The following is a 13679-nucleotide window of genomic DNA, read 5'->3' as shown; positions in this document are numbered from 1 at the left end:
GATCCCCAGGCAGTGCTGATAGATGCTCTAGCAATGCCCTGGTCCTTCAACCTGGCCTATGTGTTTCCACCATTCCCTCTCCTTCCTCGTCTGATTGCCAGAATCAAGCAGGAGAGAGCTTCGGTAATTCTGATAGCACCTGCGTGGCCACGCAGGACTTGGTATGCAGACCTGGTGGACATGTCATCCGTCCCACCATGGACTCTGCCGCTGAGGCAGGACCTTCTGATTCAAGGTCCATTCAAGCATCCAAACCTACGTTTTCTGCGTCTGTGGTTTCTCTGAATCGGTCATTGATACCTTGATTCAGGCTCGAAAGCCTGTCACCAGAAGAATCTATCATAAGATATGGCGTAAATATCTTTACTGGTGTGATTCCAAGGGTTACTCATGGAGTAAGATCAGGATTCCTAGGCTATTAGCTTTTCTCCAAGAAGGATTGGAGAAAGGATTATCAGCTAGTTCCTTAAAGGGACAAATATCTGCTTTGTCTATCCTTTTACACAAGCGTCTGGCAGATGTTCCAGACGTTCAGGCGTTTTGTCAGGCTTTAGTTAGAATAAAGCCTGTGTTTAATCTGTTGCTCCGCCATGGAGTTTAAATTTTGGTTCTTAAAGTTCTTCAAGGGGTTCCGTTTGAACCTATGCATTCCATAGATATTAAGCTTTTATCTTGGAAAGTTCTGTTTTTGGTAGCTATCTCTTCGGCTCGAAGAGTTTCTGAGTTATCTGCTTTACAATGTGACTCCCCTTATCTTGTTTTCCATGCGGATAAGGTGGTTTTGCGTACCAAACATGGGTTTCTTCCTAAGGTTGTTTCTAATAGGAATATCAATCAGGAAATTGTGGTTCCTTCTCTGTGTCCTAATCCTTTTTCCAAGAAGGAACGTCTGTTGCACAACCTAGATGTGGTTCGTGCTTTAAAGTTCTACTTACAAGCAACTAAAGATTTCCGTCAAACATCTTCATTGTTTGTTGTCTATTCTGGAAAGCGGAGAGGTCAAAAGGCTACGGCAACCTCTCTTTCTTTTTGGCTGAAAAGCATCATCCGTTTGGCTTATGAGACTGCTGGCCAGCAGCCTCCTGAAAGAATTACTGCTCACTCTACTAGAACGGTGGCTTCCACATGGGCTTTTAAAAATGAGGCTTCTGTTGAACAGATTTGTAAGGCGGCGACTTGGTCTTCGCGTCATACTTTTTCTAAATTTTCCAAATTTGATACTTTTGCCTCTTCGGAGGCTATTTTTGGGAGACAGGTTCTACAAGCAGTGGTGCCTTCCGTTTAGGTATCTGTCTTGTCCCTCCCTTCATCCGTGTCCTAAAGCTTTGGTATTGGTATCCCACAAGTATTGGATGAATCCGTGGACTCGATACATCTTGCAAGAGAAAACAGAATTTATGCTTACCTGATAAATTTCTTTCTCTTGCGATGTATCGAGTCCACGGCCCGCCCTGTCTATTTAAGACAGGTAGTATATTTTATAAAAAACTTCAGTCACCTCTGCACCCTATAGTTTCTCCTTTTTCTTCCTAGCCTTCGGTCGAATGACTGGAGGGTGGAGTTAGGGGAGGAGCTATATAGACAGCTCTGCTGTGGGTGCTCTCTTTGCCACTTCCTGTTGGGAAGGAGAATATCCCACAAGTATTGGATGACTCGATACATCGCAAGAGAAAGAAATTTATCAGGTAAGCATAAATTCTGTTTTTTTTAATGTTCCTAATAATTAACTATTTAGTTTATTTTCCTTAGATTTTGTGTTTGTTGGAAGATCACATTACAGATGCAAAAAGTATAATTTCCACAATATCAATAAGCGTAATTAATGCTCTTCACCTCAGCTTTGTGCTGTACAAACAGGAATTGTTGCAAGCATGGAATTTAGCAAGTAGGTTCTATAGCTTTCTTCTGACCACACTGGGGAAACATAGAGGGCCCCGCAGGACCCAAGAAAATGCACTGATCAACTTTTTCACAATCTCTGTTCAGGATTTATCATTTACTCAAAATATTGGTTTATTCTTTAATGGGTTTTTTTTGTCTTTGGGGGGATTAAAATGTGCCATAGAATAATTACATGCAGCCTTAGATTATTTAAAGCCTATGAATAGAGTTGCATATTTTATACAGTCTGTTTCATTTATTATATTTTGTTTTGTTTTAATGGCGCAGTTGGGTTTTAGGTCTGTATTTTGAAACTTGTACTCTAATCTGTTCTCTTTAATTTTAAATACATTACTTTTGTTTTCAAGAATTTCTCATTAAGTTACTGAAATAAGTTTCCTAAAGTTTAAAAACCTTTTTCTTAATTACAAAACTCTTGGCAGTTTTCTTTTGTTCCGTCACTAATATTTGTCCTAGTTCACCGTAACTCAGTATCCTACTATAGACAAAGCATCTGGCGGCCATCCTGACAGTCTCACTGGTGGGAGCTGGCTCCTGCACCAGAAATAGCTAAACTGTCTTCCCTACACATAAATTTTGTGTCCCAAGACTACCGAACTAGGTATACAGACCCATGGGTTGTCAAACTGTGAACTTTTTTTTCAGAATCAGTATAAACCTAGTGACAGGGAGATCTACAGGGAAATATGTAATTGTGTGTTTAAACAAGGTGACAGTTTAAATAAATACATCAGTATCTCAGTAAATCCCTTTTTATAGTAATATATAGTTAAAATTTCATATATCTCAAAAACATGATGATGTATTATTATTATCCTAGAATTCTGTAAAGATTTTAACCAAGACCTGCAATGGGTAGTAATTGATATTTTTCATATCCTTTTGGGTAAAATGGTGTAGCTAGTCAGGCATGATTAAGGGCAGACTAGTGCAAGACAGTTGTTTTACTTCCCAGACTCAAGGTGAAACAATTAAGATTTTTTTTTAAAAGAAATTGAGAGCAGCAAAACTTTTGTAGATTTTTAAGCCTGGATTTAAACTGATTTTCTATTTCATTTTAATTCAGACAGAAATATTATATTTTTCATAAATATCTGCTGATTTTTGTAGATAAATTCTGTGAAATTTAAAACCATTTTTAGTCATGAAAATGAATCTCTTCTAGTCGTACTTTATCCCATGTTTTTTGCTCTCTTTCTAGGAAGGAGGAGACTGTGACCGTATACCCAGCAGATGTGGTGCTTTTTGAAGGAATCCTGGCGTTCTACGTTCAGGATATCAGGGACATGTTTCAGATGAAGCTATTTGTAGATACTGATGCTGATACACGGCTCTCTAGGAGAGGTGAGAATTGTCAGATGCAAAATGTGTGTGTGTGTGTGTGTGTGTGTGTGTGTGTGTATATATATATATATATATATATATATATATATATATATATATATATATATATATATAAACGTGTGTGTGTGTATATATATATATATATATATATATATGTGTGTGTGTGTGTGTATACGTGTGTGTGTGTATGTATATGTGTGTGTGTGTATATGTATGTGTGTGTGTGTATATATATATATATATATGTGTGTATATATATATATATGTGTGTATATATATATGTGTGTATGTATATGTGTATGTATATGTGTGTGTATATGTATACATATATATATGTGCGTGTGTGTATATATATATGTGTGTGTGTATTTATGCAGGTGTGAAATTCTGTAAAGCAAAAATGGTTTAAAAAATAGAAATGTTAATATTTATTTCTTCTGTTATGTGTGATCAGTCCACGGGTCATCATTACTTCTGGGATATAACTCCTCCCCAACAGGAAATGCAAGAGGATTCACCCAGCAGAGCTGCATATAGCTCCTCCCCTCTACGTCAGTCCCAGTCATTCTCTTGCACCCAACGACTAGATAGGATGTGTGAGAGGACTATGGTGATTATACTTAGTTTTTATGACTTCAATCAAAAGTTTGTTATTTTAAAATAGCACCGGAGCGTGTTATTACTTCTCTGGCAGAGTTTGAGGAAGAATCTGACAGAGATTTTTTACTATGATTTTAACCGGAGTCGTTAAGATCATATTGCTGTTCTCGACCATCTGAGGGAGGTAAAGGCTTCAGATCAGGGGACAGCGGGCAGATGAATCTGCATTGAGGTATGTGGCAGTTTTTATTTTCTGAATGGAATTGATGAGAAAAGCCTGCCATACCGTTAAAATGACATGTATGTATACACTTCAGTATTCTGGGGATGGTATTTCACCGGAACTACTGTGTTAAGGTCACTAATCCTTTTAATAACTATTCTCATGTTAAACGTTTTTGCTGGAATGTAGAATCGTTTACATTGCTGAGGTACTGTGTGAATAAATGTTTGGGCATTATTTTCCACTTGGCAGTTTTTTGCTTTAATTGTGACAGTTTCGTTTCTCTTCACTGCTGTGTGGGAGAGGGAGGGGCCGTTTTTGGCGCTCTTTGCTACGCATCAAAAAATTCCAGTCAGCTACTTTTATATGTCCTGCATGATCCGGTTCATCTCTGACAGATCTCAGGGGTCTTCAAACTTCTTTGAAGGGAGGTAAATTCTCTCAGCAGAGCTGTGAGAATTCTTATAGTGACTGTGTATAAAAAACGTTGTTTTGTTTTTCTTATGTACAAATTTAATTAGTGTTGTTTTTTACTAATGGGAACAAACCTTTGCTAAAAGTTGTGTTGTTTTAAAATTTGATGCAATAACTGTTTTTCAGTTCATTATTTCAACTGTCATTTAATCGTTAGTACCTCTTTGAGGCACAGTACGTTTTTTGCTAAAAAAGATTATAACCAAGTTGTAAGTTTTTTGCTAGTGTGTTAAACATGTCTGACTCAGAGGAAGATATCTGTGTCATTTGTTCCAATGCCAAGGTGGAGCCCAATAGAAATTTATGTACTAACTGTATTGATGCTACTTTAAATAAAAGTCAATCTGTACAATGTGAACAAATTTCACCAAACAGCGAGGGGAGAGTTATGCCGACTAACTCGCCTCACGCGACAGTACCTGCATCTCCCGCCCGGGAGGTGCGTGATATTTTGGCGCCTAGTACATCTGGGCGGCCATTACAGATAACATTACAAGATATGGCTACTGTTATGACTGAAGTTTTGTCTAAATTACCTGAACTAAGAGGCAAGCGTGATCACTCTGGGGTGAGAACAGAGTGCGCTGACAATGCTAGGGCCATGTCTGATACTGCGTCACAGCTCGCAGAGCATGAGGACGGAGAGCTTCATTCTGTGGGTGACGGTTCTGATCCAAACAGATTGGACTCAGATATTTCAAATTTTAAATTTAAATTGGAGAACCTCCGTGTACTACTAGGGGAGGTCTTAGCAGCTCTCAACGATTGTAACACTGTTGCAATACCAGAGAAACTGTGTAGGTTGGATAAATACTTTGCGGTACCGGCGAGTACTGACGTTTTTCCTATACCTAAGAGACTAACTGAAATTGTTACTAAGGAGTGGGATAGACCCGGTGTGCCGTTCTCACCCCCTCCAATATTTAGAAAGATGTTTCCAATAGACGCCACCACTCGGGACTTATGGCAAACGGTCCCCAAGGTGGAGGGAGCAGTTTCTACTTTAGCTAAGCGTACCACTATCCCGGTGGAGGATAGCTGTGCTTTCTCAGATCCAATGGATAAAAAATTAGAGGGTTACCTTAAGAAAATGTTTGTTCAACAAGGTTTTATATTACAACCCCTTGCATGTATCGCGCCGATTACGGCTGCGGCAGCATTTTGGATTGAGTCGCTTGAAGAGAACCTTAGTTCCTCTACGCTAGACGACATTACGGACAGGCTTAGAGTCCTTAAACTAGCTAATTCTTTCATTTCGGAGGCCGTAGTACATTTAACCAAACTTACGGCTAAGAACTCAGGATTCGCCATACAGGCACGCAGGGCACTGTGGCTAAAATCCTGGTCAGCTGATGTTACTTCTAAGTCCAAATTACTTAATATACCTTTCAAGGGGCAGTCCTTATTCGGGCCCGGTTTGAAAGAAATTATCGCTGACATTACGGGAGGTAAGGGCCACGCCCTACCTCAAGACAAGGCCAAAGCTAAGGCTAGACAGTCTAATTTTCGTCCCTTTCGGAATTTCAAAACAGGAGCAGCATCAACCTCCACTGCACCAAAACAGGAAGGAGCTGTTGCTCGTTACAGGCAAGGCTGGAAGCCTAACCAGTCCTGGAACAAAAGCAAGCAGGCCAGGAAACCTGCTGCTGCCCCAAAGACAGCATGAACCGAGAGCCCCCGATCCGGGACCGGATCTAGTAGGGGGCAGACTCTCTCTCTTCGCCCAGGCCTGGGCAAGAGATGTTCAGGATCCCTGGGCACTAGAGATCATATCTCAGGGATACCTTCTAGACTTCAAATTATCTCCCCCAAGAGGGAGATTTCATCTGTCAAGGTTGTCAACAAACCAGATAAAGAAAGAAGCGTTTCTACGCTGCGTACAAGATCTGTTAACAATGGGAGTGATCCATCCGGTTCTGTGGTCGGAACAAGGACAAGGGTTCTACTCAAACCTGTTTGTGGTTCCCAAAAAAGAGGGAACTTTCAGGCCAATCTTAGATTTAAAGACTCTAAACAAATTCCTAAGAGTTCCATCGTTCAAAATGGAAACTATTCGGACAATTTTACCCATGATCCAAGAGGGTCAGTACATGACCACAGTGGATTTAAAGGATGCTTACCTTCACATACCGATCCACAAAGATCATCACCGGTATCTAAGGTTTGCCTTCTTAGACAGGCACTACCAGTTTGTAGCTCTTCCATTCGGATTGGCTACGGCTCCAAGAATCTTCACAAAGGTTCTGGGTGCCCTTCTAGCGGTACTAAGACCGCGAGGGATTTCGGTAGCTCCGTACCTAGACGACATTCTAATACAAGCTTCAAGCTTTCAAACTGCCAAGTCTCATACAGAGTTAGTTCTGGCATTTCTAAGGTCGCATGGATGGAAAGTGAACGAAAAGAAGAGTTCTCTCTTTCCTCTCACAAGAGTTCCATTCTTGGGGACTCTTATAGATTCTGTAGAAATGAAGATTTACCTGACAGAAGACAGGTTAACAAAACTTCAAAATGCATGCCGCGTCCTTCATTCCATTCAACACCCGTCAGTAGCTCAATGCATGGAGGTGATCGGCTTAATGGTAGCGGCAATGGACATAGTACCTTTTGCTCGCCTACACCTCAGACCGCTGCAACTATGCATGCTAAGTCAGTGGAATGGGGATTACTCAGATTTGTCCCCTACTCTGAATCTGAATCAAGAGACCAGAAATTCTCTTCTATGGTGGCTTCATCGGCCACACCTGTCCAGGGGAATGCCATTCAGCAGGCCAGACTGGACAATTGTAACAACAGACGTCAGCCTACTAGGTTGGGGCGCTGTCTGGAATTCTCTGAAGGCTCAGGGACTATGGAATCAGGAGGAGAGTCTCCTTCCAATAAACATTCTGGAATTGAGAGCAGTTCTCAATGCCCTTCTGGCTTGGCCCCAGTTAATAACTCGGGGGTTCATCAGGTTTCAGTCGGACAACATCACGACTGTAGCTTACATCAACCATCAGGGAGGGACAAGAAGCTCCCTAGCAATGATGGAAGTATCAAAGATAATTCGCTGGGCAGAGTCTCACTCTTGCCACCTGTCAGCAATCCACATCCCGGGAGTGGAGAACTGGGAGGCGGATTTCTTGAGTCGCCAGACTCTTCATCCGGGGGAGTGGGAACTTCATCCGGAGGTCTTTGCCCAAATACTTCGACGTTGGGGCAAACCAGAGATAGATCTCATGGCGTCTCGCCAGAACGCCAAACTTCCTCGCTACGGGTCCAGATCCAGGGATCCGGGAGCAGTTCTGATAGATGCTTTGACAGCACCTTGGAACTTCAGGATGGCTTATGTGTTTCCACCCTTCCCGCTGCTTCCTCGATTGATTGCCAAGATCAAACAGGAGAGAGCATCAGTAATTCTAATAGCACCTGCTTGACCACGCAGGACTTGGTATGCAGATCTAGTGGACATGTCATCCTGTCCGCCTTGGTCTCTACCTCTGAGACAGGACCTTCTGATACAGGGTCCATTCAAACATCAAAATCTAACTTCTCTGAAGCTGACTGCTTGGAAATTGAACGCTTGATTTTATCAAAACGTGGTTTTTCTGAGTCGGTTATTGATACCCTGATTCAGGCTAGGAAGCCTGTTACCAGAAGGATTTACCATAAAATATGGCGGAAATACCTATACTGGTGCGAATCCAAAGGTTACTCCTGGAGTAAGGTTAGGATCGCTAGGATATTGTCTTTTCTACAAGAAGGTTTAGAAAAGGGTTTATCAGCTAGTTCATTAAAGGGACAGATTTCAGCTCTGTCCATCTTGTTACACAGACGTCTGTCAGAAAATCCAGACGTCCAGTCCTTTTGTCAGGCTTTAGCTAGGATCAAGCCTGTGTTTAAAGCTGTTGCTCCACCATGGAGTTTAAACTTAGTTCTTAACGTTTTACAGGGTGTTCCGTTTGAACCCCTTCATTCCATTGATATAAAAATGTTATCTTGGAAAGTTCTGTTTTTAATGGCTATTTCCTCGGCTCGAAGAGTCTCTGAGTTATCAGCCTTACATTGTGATTCCCCTTATCTGATTTTTCACTCAGACAAGGTAGTTCTGCGTACTAAACCTGGGTTCTTACCTAAGGTAGTCACTAACAGGAACATCAATCAAGAGATTGTTGTCCCATCCTTGTGTCCAAATCCTTCTTCAAAGAAGGAACGTCTTTTACACAATCTGGATGTAGTTCGTGCCCTCAAGTTCTACTTGCAGGCAACTAAAGATTTTCGCCAAACTTCTTCCTTGTTTGTCGTTTACTCTGGACAGAGGAGAGGTCAAAAAGCTTCTGCTACCTCTCTCTCTTTTTGGCTTCGTAGCATAATACGTTTAGCCTATGAGACTGCTGGACAGCAGCCTCCTGAAAGAATTACAGCTCACTCCACTAGAGCTGTGGCTTCCACTTGGGCCTTTAAGAATGAGGCCTCTGTTGAACAGATTTGCAAGGCTGCAACTTGGTCTTCGCTTCATACTTTTTCCAAATTTTACAAATTTGACACTTTTGCTTCTTCGGAGGCTATTTTTGGGAGAAAGGTTCTTCAGGCAGTGGTTCCTTCTGTATAATGAGCCTGCCTATCCCTCCCGTCATCCGTGTACTTTTGCTTTGGTATTGGTATCCCAGAAGTAATGATGACCCGTGGACTGATCACACATAACAGAAGAAAACATAATTTATGCTTACCTGATAAATTCCTTTCTTCTGTTGTGTGATCAGTCCACGGCCCGCCCTGTTTTAAGGCAGGTAAATATCTTTTAAATTATACTCCAGTCACCACTTCACCCTTGGTTACTCCTTTCTCGTTGTTTCTTGGTCGAATGACTGGGACTGACGTAGAGGGGAGGAGCTATATGCAGCTCTGCTGGGTGAATCCTCTTGCATTTCCTGTTGGGGAGGAGTTATATCCCAGAAGTAATGATGACCCGTGGACTGATCACACAACAGAAGAAAGGAATTTATCAGGTAAGCATAAATTATGTTTTTTATCTGTTAACGGGATATGATACAAAAATGTTTAAAGGGACACTGAACCCAAATTTTTTCTTTTGTGATTCAGATAGAGCAGGCAATTTTAAGCAACTTTCTAATTTACTCCTATTATCAATTTTTTTTCCTTCTCTTGCTATCTTTATTTGAAAAAGAAGGCATCTAAGCTTTTTTCTTTGTTCAGTATTTTGGACAGCAGTTTTTGATTGGTGGATGAATTTATCCACCAATACGCAAGGACAACCTAGGTTGTTCACCAAAAATGGGCTGGCATCTAAACTTACATTCTTGCATTTCAAATAAAGATACCAAGAGAATAAAGAACATTTGATAATAGGAGTAAATTAGAAAGTTGCTTAAAATTGCATGCTCTATCTGAATCACGAAAGAAAAAATTTGGGTTCAGTGTCCCTTTAAGCACTTGGAAGTGATGCAGCATAGCTGTAAAAATCTGACTAGAATATATCACCGGAACATATCTATGTAAAATGTACCTCAGTATTTCAAAGAATATACATATATGCATTTGTGATTGGCTGATGGCTGTCACATGATACAGGGGGAGTGGAAATAGACGTAACTTTGAAATTTGTCAGAAAAAAAACCTAGTGCTACTGCATTGTCTTTTTATCATGCATTTGTTTATTATGCAAATGTACTGGTCCTTTAACTATATATACATTGGAAATAACGCTATATACATAAAACTTTCATTTTGTTATACCGAGAATTGTTCTAGGAGCCCCAGCATCTGTGGTTCAGCTTACTCGTTGGCGTTAGAGTAAATTCAATGGACATAAAAGTGCCAAAAATTAATACTCTGTGATTAACCCCTGCAAAGGATATCAAGAGAACAAAATAAATTGCATAATAGAAGTAATTTGAAAAGTCTTCTTAAATTGCATGCTCTATCCTAATATACAAGTTTGTGTTTGACTGTCATGTCCCTTTAAACACATCTTTACATAAGATCTCACCTGTGTATGTTTCTGCAACCTCAAATACAACTGGGTAATGTGAGACTAGTGACTGACGTGCGTGTTGTCCTACCAGCCGTTCCAGCATAGGCAGGTGACTGTGCATAGTGGGTTATCTGTAAGGATATTATATGGCTCACACACGCATTTCGCTTTGTCACAGATATACTGTGCAGACACTCAACCAATATCCATTTTTATTTTTTGATTTTCTTCTAATCCACTTGCAGTTCTCAGGGATATTAATGAGCGAGGACGGGATTTGGAGCAGATTCTTTCGCAGTACATCACGTTTGTGAAGCCGGCCTTCGAAGAGTTTTGCCTCCCGGTTAGTGATCTGTCTTATCCGTTCTCATTGCATGCTCTATCTTATCCATATGCCACGGGCAAAAGGGACGGTATGTAGTTTGTAAAGGCTTAACAGTGGTTGGCAAGTCGGCAACAATTTCTTTATATACATAGCTAAATGTTTATCTCATGGGACTTCTGCAATGATATTTATTTAGTATTTTTCACTCACTGTCTGTCCCTGTCTGTGTGGGTTTCCCTTGCTGTCTGTCTCTATCAGTCTCGACTCCTCTGCCAGACGTATTCAAATTTAAAGGGAAATTAAACAAAAAAAAATTTATTTTTGTAATTCTACAAAAAGCTTCCAATTTACTTCTGTTATCAAATTGGCTCTGTTCCCATGATATTCTGTGTTGAAGAAATACCTAGGTAGGCATCTGGATTACTTAGTGCTCTATCAAATGGATAACATTCTTGCAAAACTGCTGCCATATAGCGCTCCAGAAATGGGCTGGCTCCTAAGCTTTACATCCCTGCTTTTTAACAAAAGATACAAAAAGAACGAAGGGATATTGATAATAGAAGTAAATTAGAATATTGTTTAAAATTGCTGCTCTATCTGAATCATGAAAGAAAAAATGTAGGTTTCATATCGCTTTTAAGTCTAAAGATATGTGTGAGGCAGGATGGTAATCTGAGTTCTGCTGCCCTTTGTTAACATTAACCTCATTTTTCTATAGTTTTTAGGGGGGCTAACCTATTGCTGTTTTAAGAATATTTTAATTATACATTTATATGAATTTTAGTTTATTCAGATTATTTAGAAAAAAAATTATGAAATTATCTATCTGCAAAAATTATCATTGCTTTTTTTTTTTATTGCAGCCTCACCCCCCCCAAAACCCCCCTCCAAAAAAAATAATCTGATAAGTATTCCTAAAGACACTAGCAAAATAATTCAGCACAGATGTTGATTGAGAACATTTACTTTACAAAACAAAAATAATAATCTTAATTACGTCTCTTTTCCGATTGTTTGGTAGAGCAAGAAATATGCTGACGTGATCATTCCTAGAGGTGCCGACAATCTGGGTGAGTGAGCAGCGTGCGGACGTAGGATAAGAGGTTGCTTTAGGGGAATTGTCACAGTGATCCTGCGTGCACAATCATTTATTTGTCTGACTCAGTTTGCTCTCACGCACAGGCTACTAGGCAGCTCTGAATGCTAGGAGAACTAAAAGGGCAAACATCTCATGCACTGAGCTATGCCCTCTAGCAAATATTCAGCAAGTTTGAATTATGATAAAAAAAGTGTCGGCAAACTGAATGAGCCGTGCAGCTCAGGATGATGTCCTTGTCTACGAGAATTACAGATGTAAAACCCATCAAATATAGATATATATGTGACCTGTAGTGTATTTATATTTAGCAACTTCACAGTTTGATATAAAAAAAACAAAACACAAAAAAAAATCCCTGTTCTTAATAAAAGAAGATCTAACATAAGAATGAACGGAGAATCTGATTGGTAATGACAAGCATGCATGTTTTATGCGCACCAATCAAGTGAAAGCTGTGCACACCAATCACATTCTCTGATATTCGTGTTCGGGAGAGTATAAATGTTTTCAATAATACAATATTGTTAATGCTGCAAACAGTCTTAAAAGGTGCATATAGCCAATTTGGATTGGGGCTTTTTGTTCCTTCTGTGCCCTCAAGTCTTAGAGGAGCAATTCCATTAGAGGCTAAAAAAAATGTTACCTGGTGTGACCCCTGTGATTAGTACCGACCAATCAGTGGCATTTTTAGAGACACCCCAATTACAAGTGGACAGTTAGATTACTTTATTATGAAGCTCCATTTACATTTCATGTAATTCAAGGTTCATTGTTCTATTTACTGTATTTATTATTTTAAGAAAGCTTTTAACGCAGAGTGTACTCACCTTAATTAACACTCCAGTAGTACAAAGTGTAATCGGCAAACCGATCTGGTTAAAAAACAAGGACTTGGTACACAAGGGCTAATTACCCGGCTCTACTGCTAAGAGAATGCTAACGATCTCCGATAATCTCAGATCTATTGCATGTGACTCAGAGAAAATCCCGTCCCCTGTGACGTATCAGTCTGTATTCTGTATAGACAGCTCTGGCGTACACTTCACAAATAACTTAGGCTTTTTTCCCAATATATATACACATACAAACACATATATACACATACAAATACATATATACACATACAAACACATATATACACATACAAATACATATAAATACATAAATATACAAACACATATAAATACATAAATATACAAACACATATAAATACATAAATATACAAACACATATAAATACATAAATATACAAACACATATATATATGTATATATATACACAAACACACACACACACAAATACATATATACACACACACACACATATATATATATATATATATATATATATATATATATATATATGTATGTGTGTGTGTGTGTGTGTGTATATAAATATATATATATCTATATAATATAATATAAACATACGTACATATATGCACACCACCAGGATAAAATATTACAACTCTCTGAAGGCTGAGATGGTGGATAGCATTTTTTAGAAATAATGCTATTGCACACCTAATACCCTACAGTATAGTTTAAACATAACTTTTTTATGCACTGGGAAACAAAAATAATTGTCTGACTCACTTTATTGCTATATTCGCTTTATTGCGGTGGTCTGGGACCAAATCGGCAATATCTCTGAAGTGCGACTGTCTATATCCTCTTCTATCCTTTTTTTTTTTTTTTTTTTTTTTTGCTTTGAAAAACTAATTTTCTTGTCCAGAATAA

General features: G+C 39.4%; 1 protein-coding gene across 2 annotated transcripts in view; it reads left to right on the top strand.

Moving 5' to 3' along the window:
• The window catches only part of UCK2 (uridine-cytidine kinase 2), a 130863-nt gene that overhangs the window by 113788 nt on the left and 3396 nt on the right, over positions 1–13679 (top strand). For both annotated transcript variants that reach the window (XM_053693875.1, XM_053693876.1), the window contains exons 4-6: positions 3104–3246; positions 10763–10860; positions 11864–11912. In XM_053693875.1, coding sequence (XP_053549850.1) covers positions 3104–3246; positions 10763–10860; positions 11864–11912 — 290 coding nt within the window. The remainder of the gene's footprint in view (positions 1–3103; positions 3247–10762; positions 10861–11863; positions 11913–13679) is intronic.

The sequence above is a fragment of the Bombina bombina genome, chromosome 10, assembly GCF_027579735.1.
Source record: "Bombina bombina isolate aBomBom1 chromosome 10, aBomBom1.pri, whole genome shotgun sequence".
Lineage (NCBI taxonomy): Eukaryota > Metazoa > Chordata > Amphibia > Anura > Bombinatoridae > Bombina > Bombina bombina.
The sequence above is the reverse complement of the archived record's forward strand: the minus strand, read 5'-3'. Positions and strand labels throughout refer to the sequence as shown.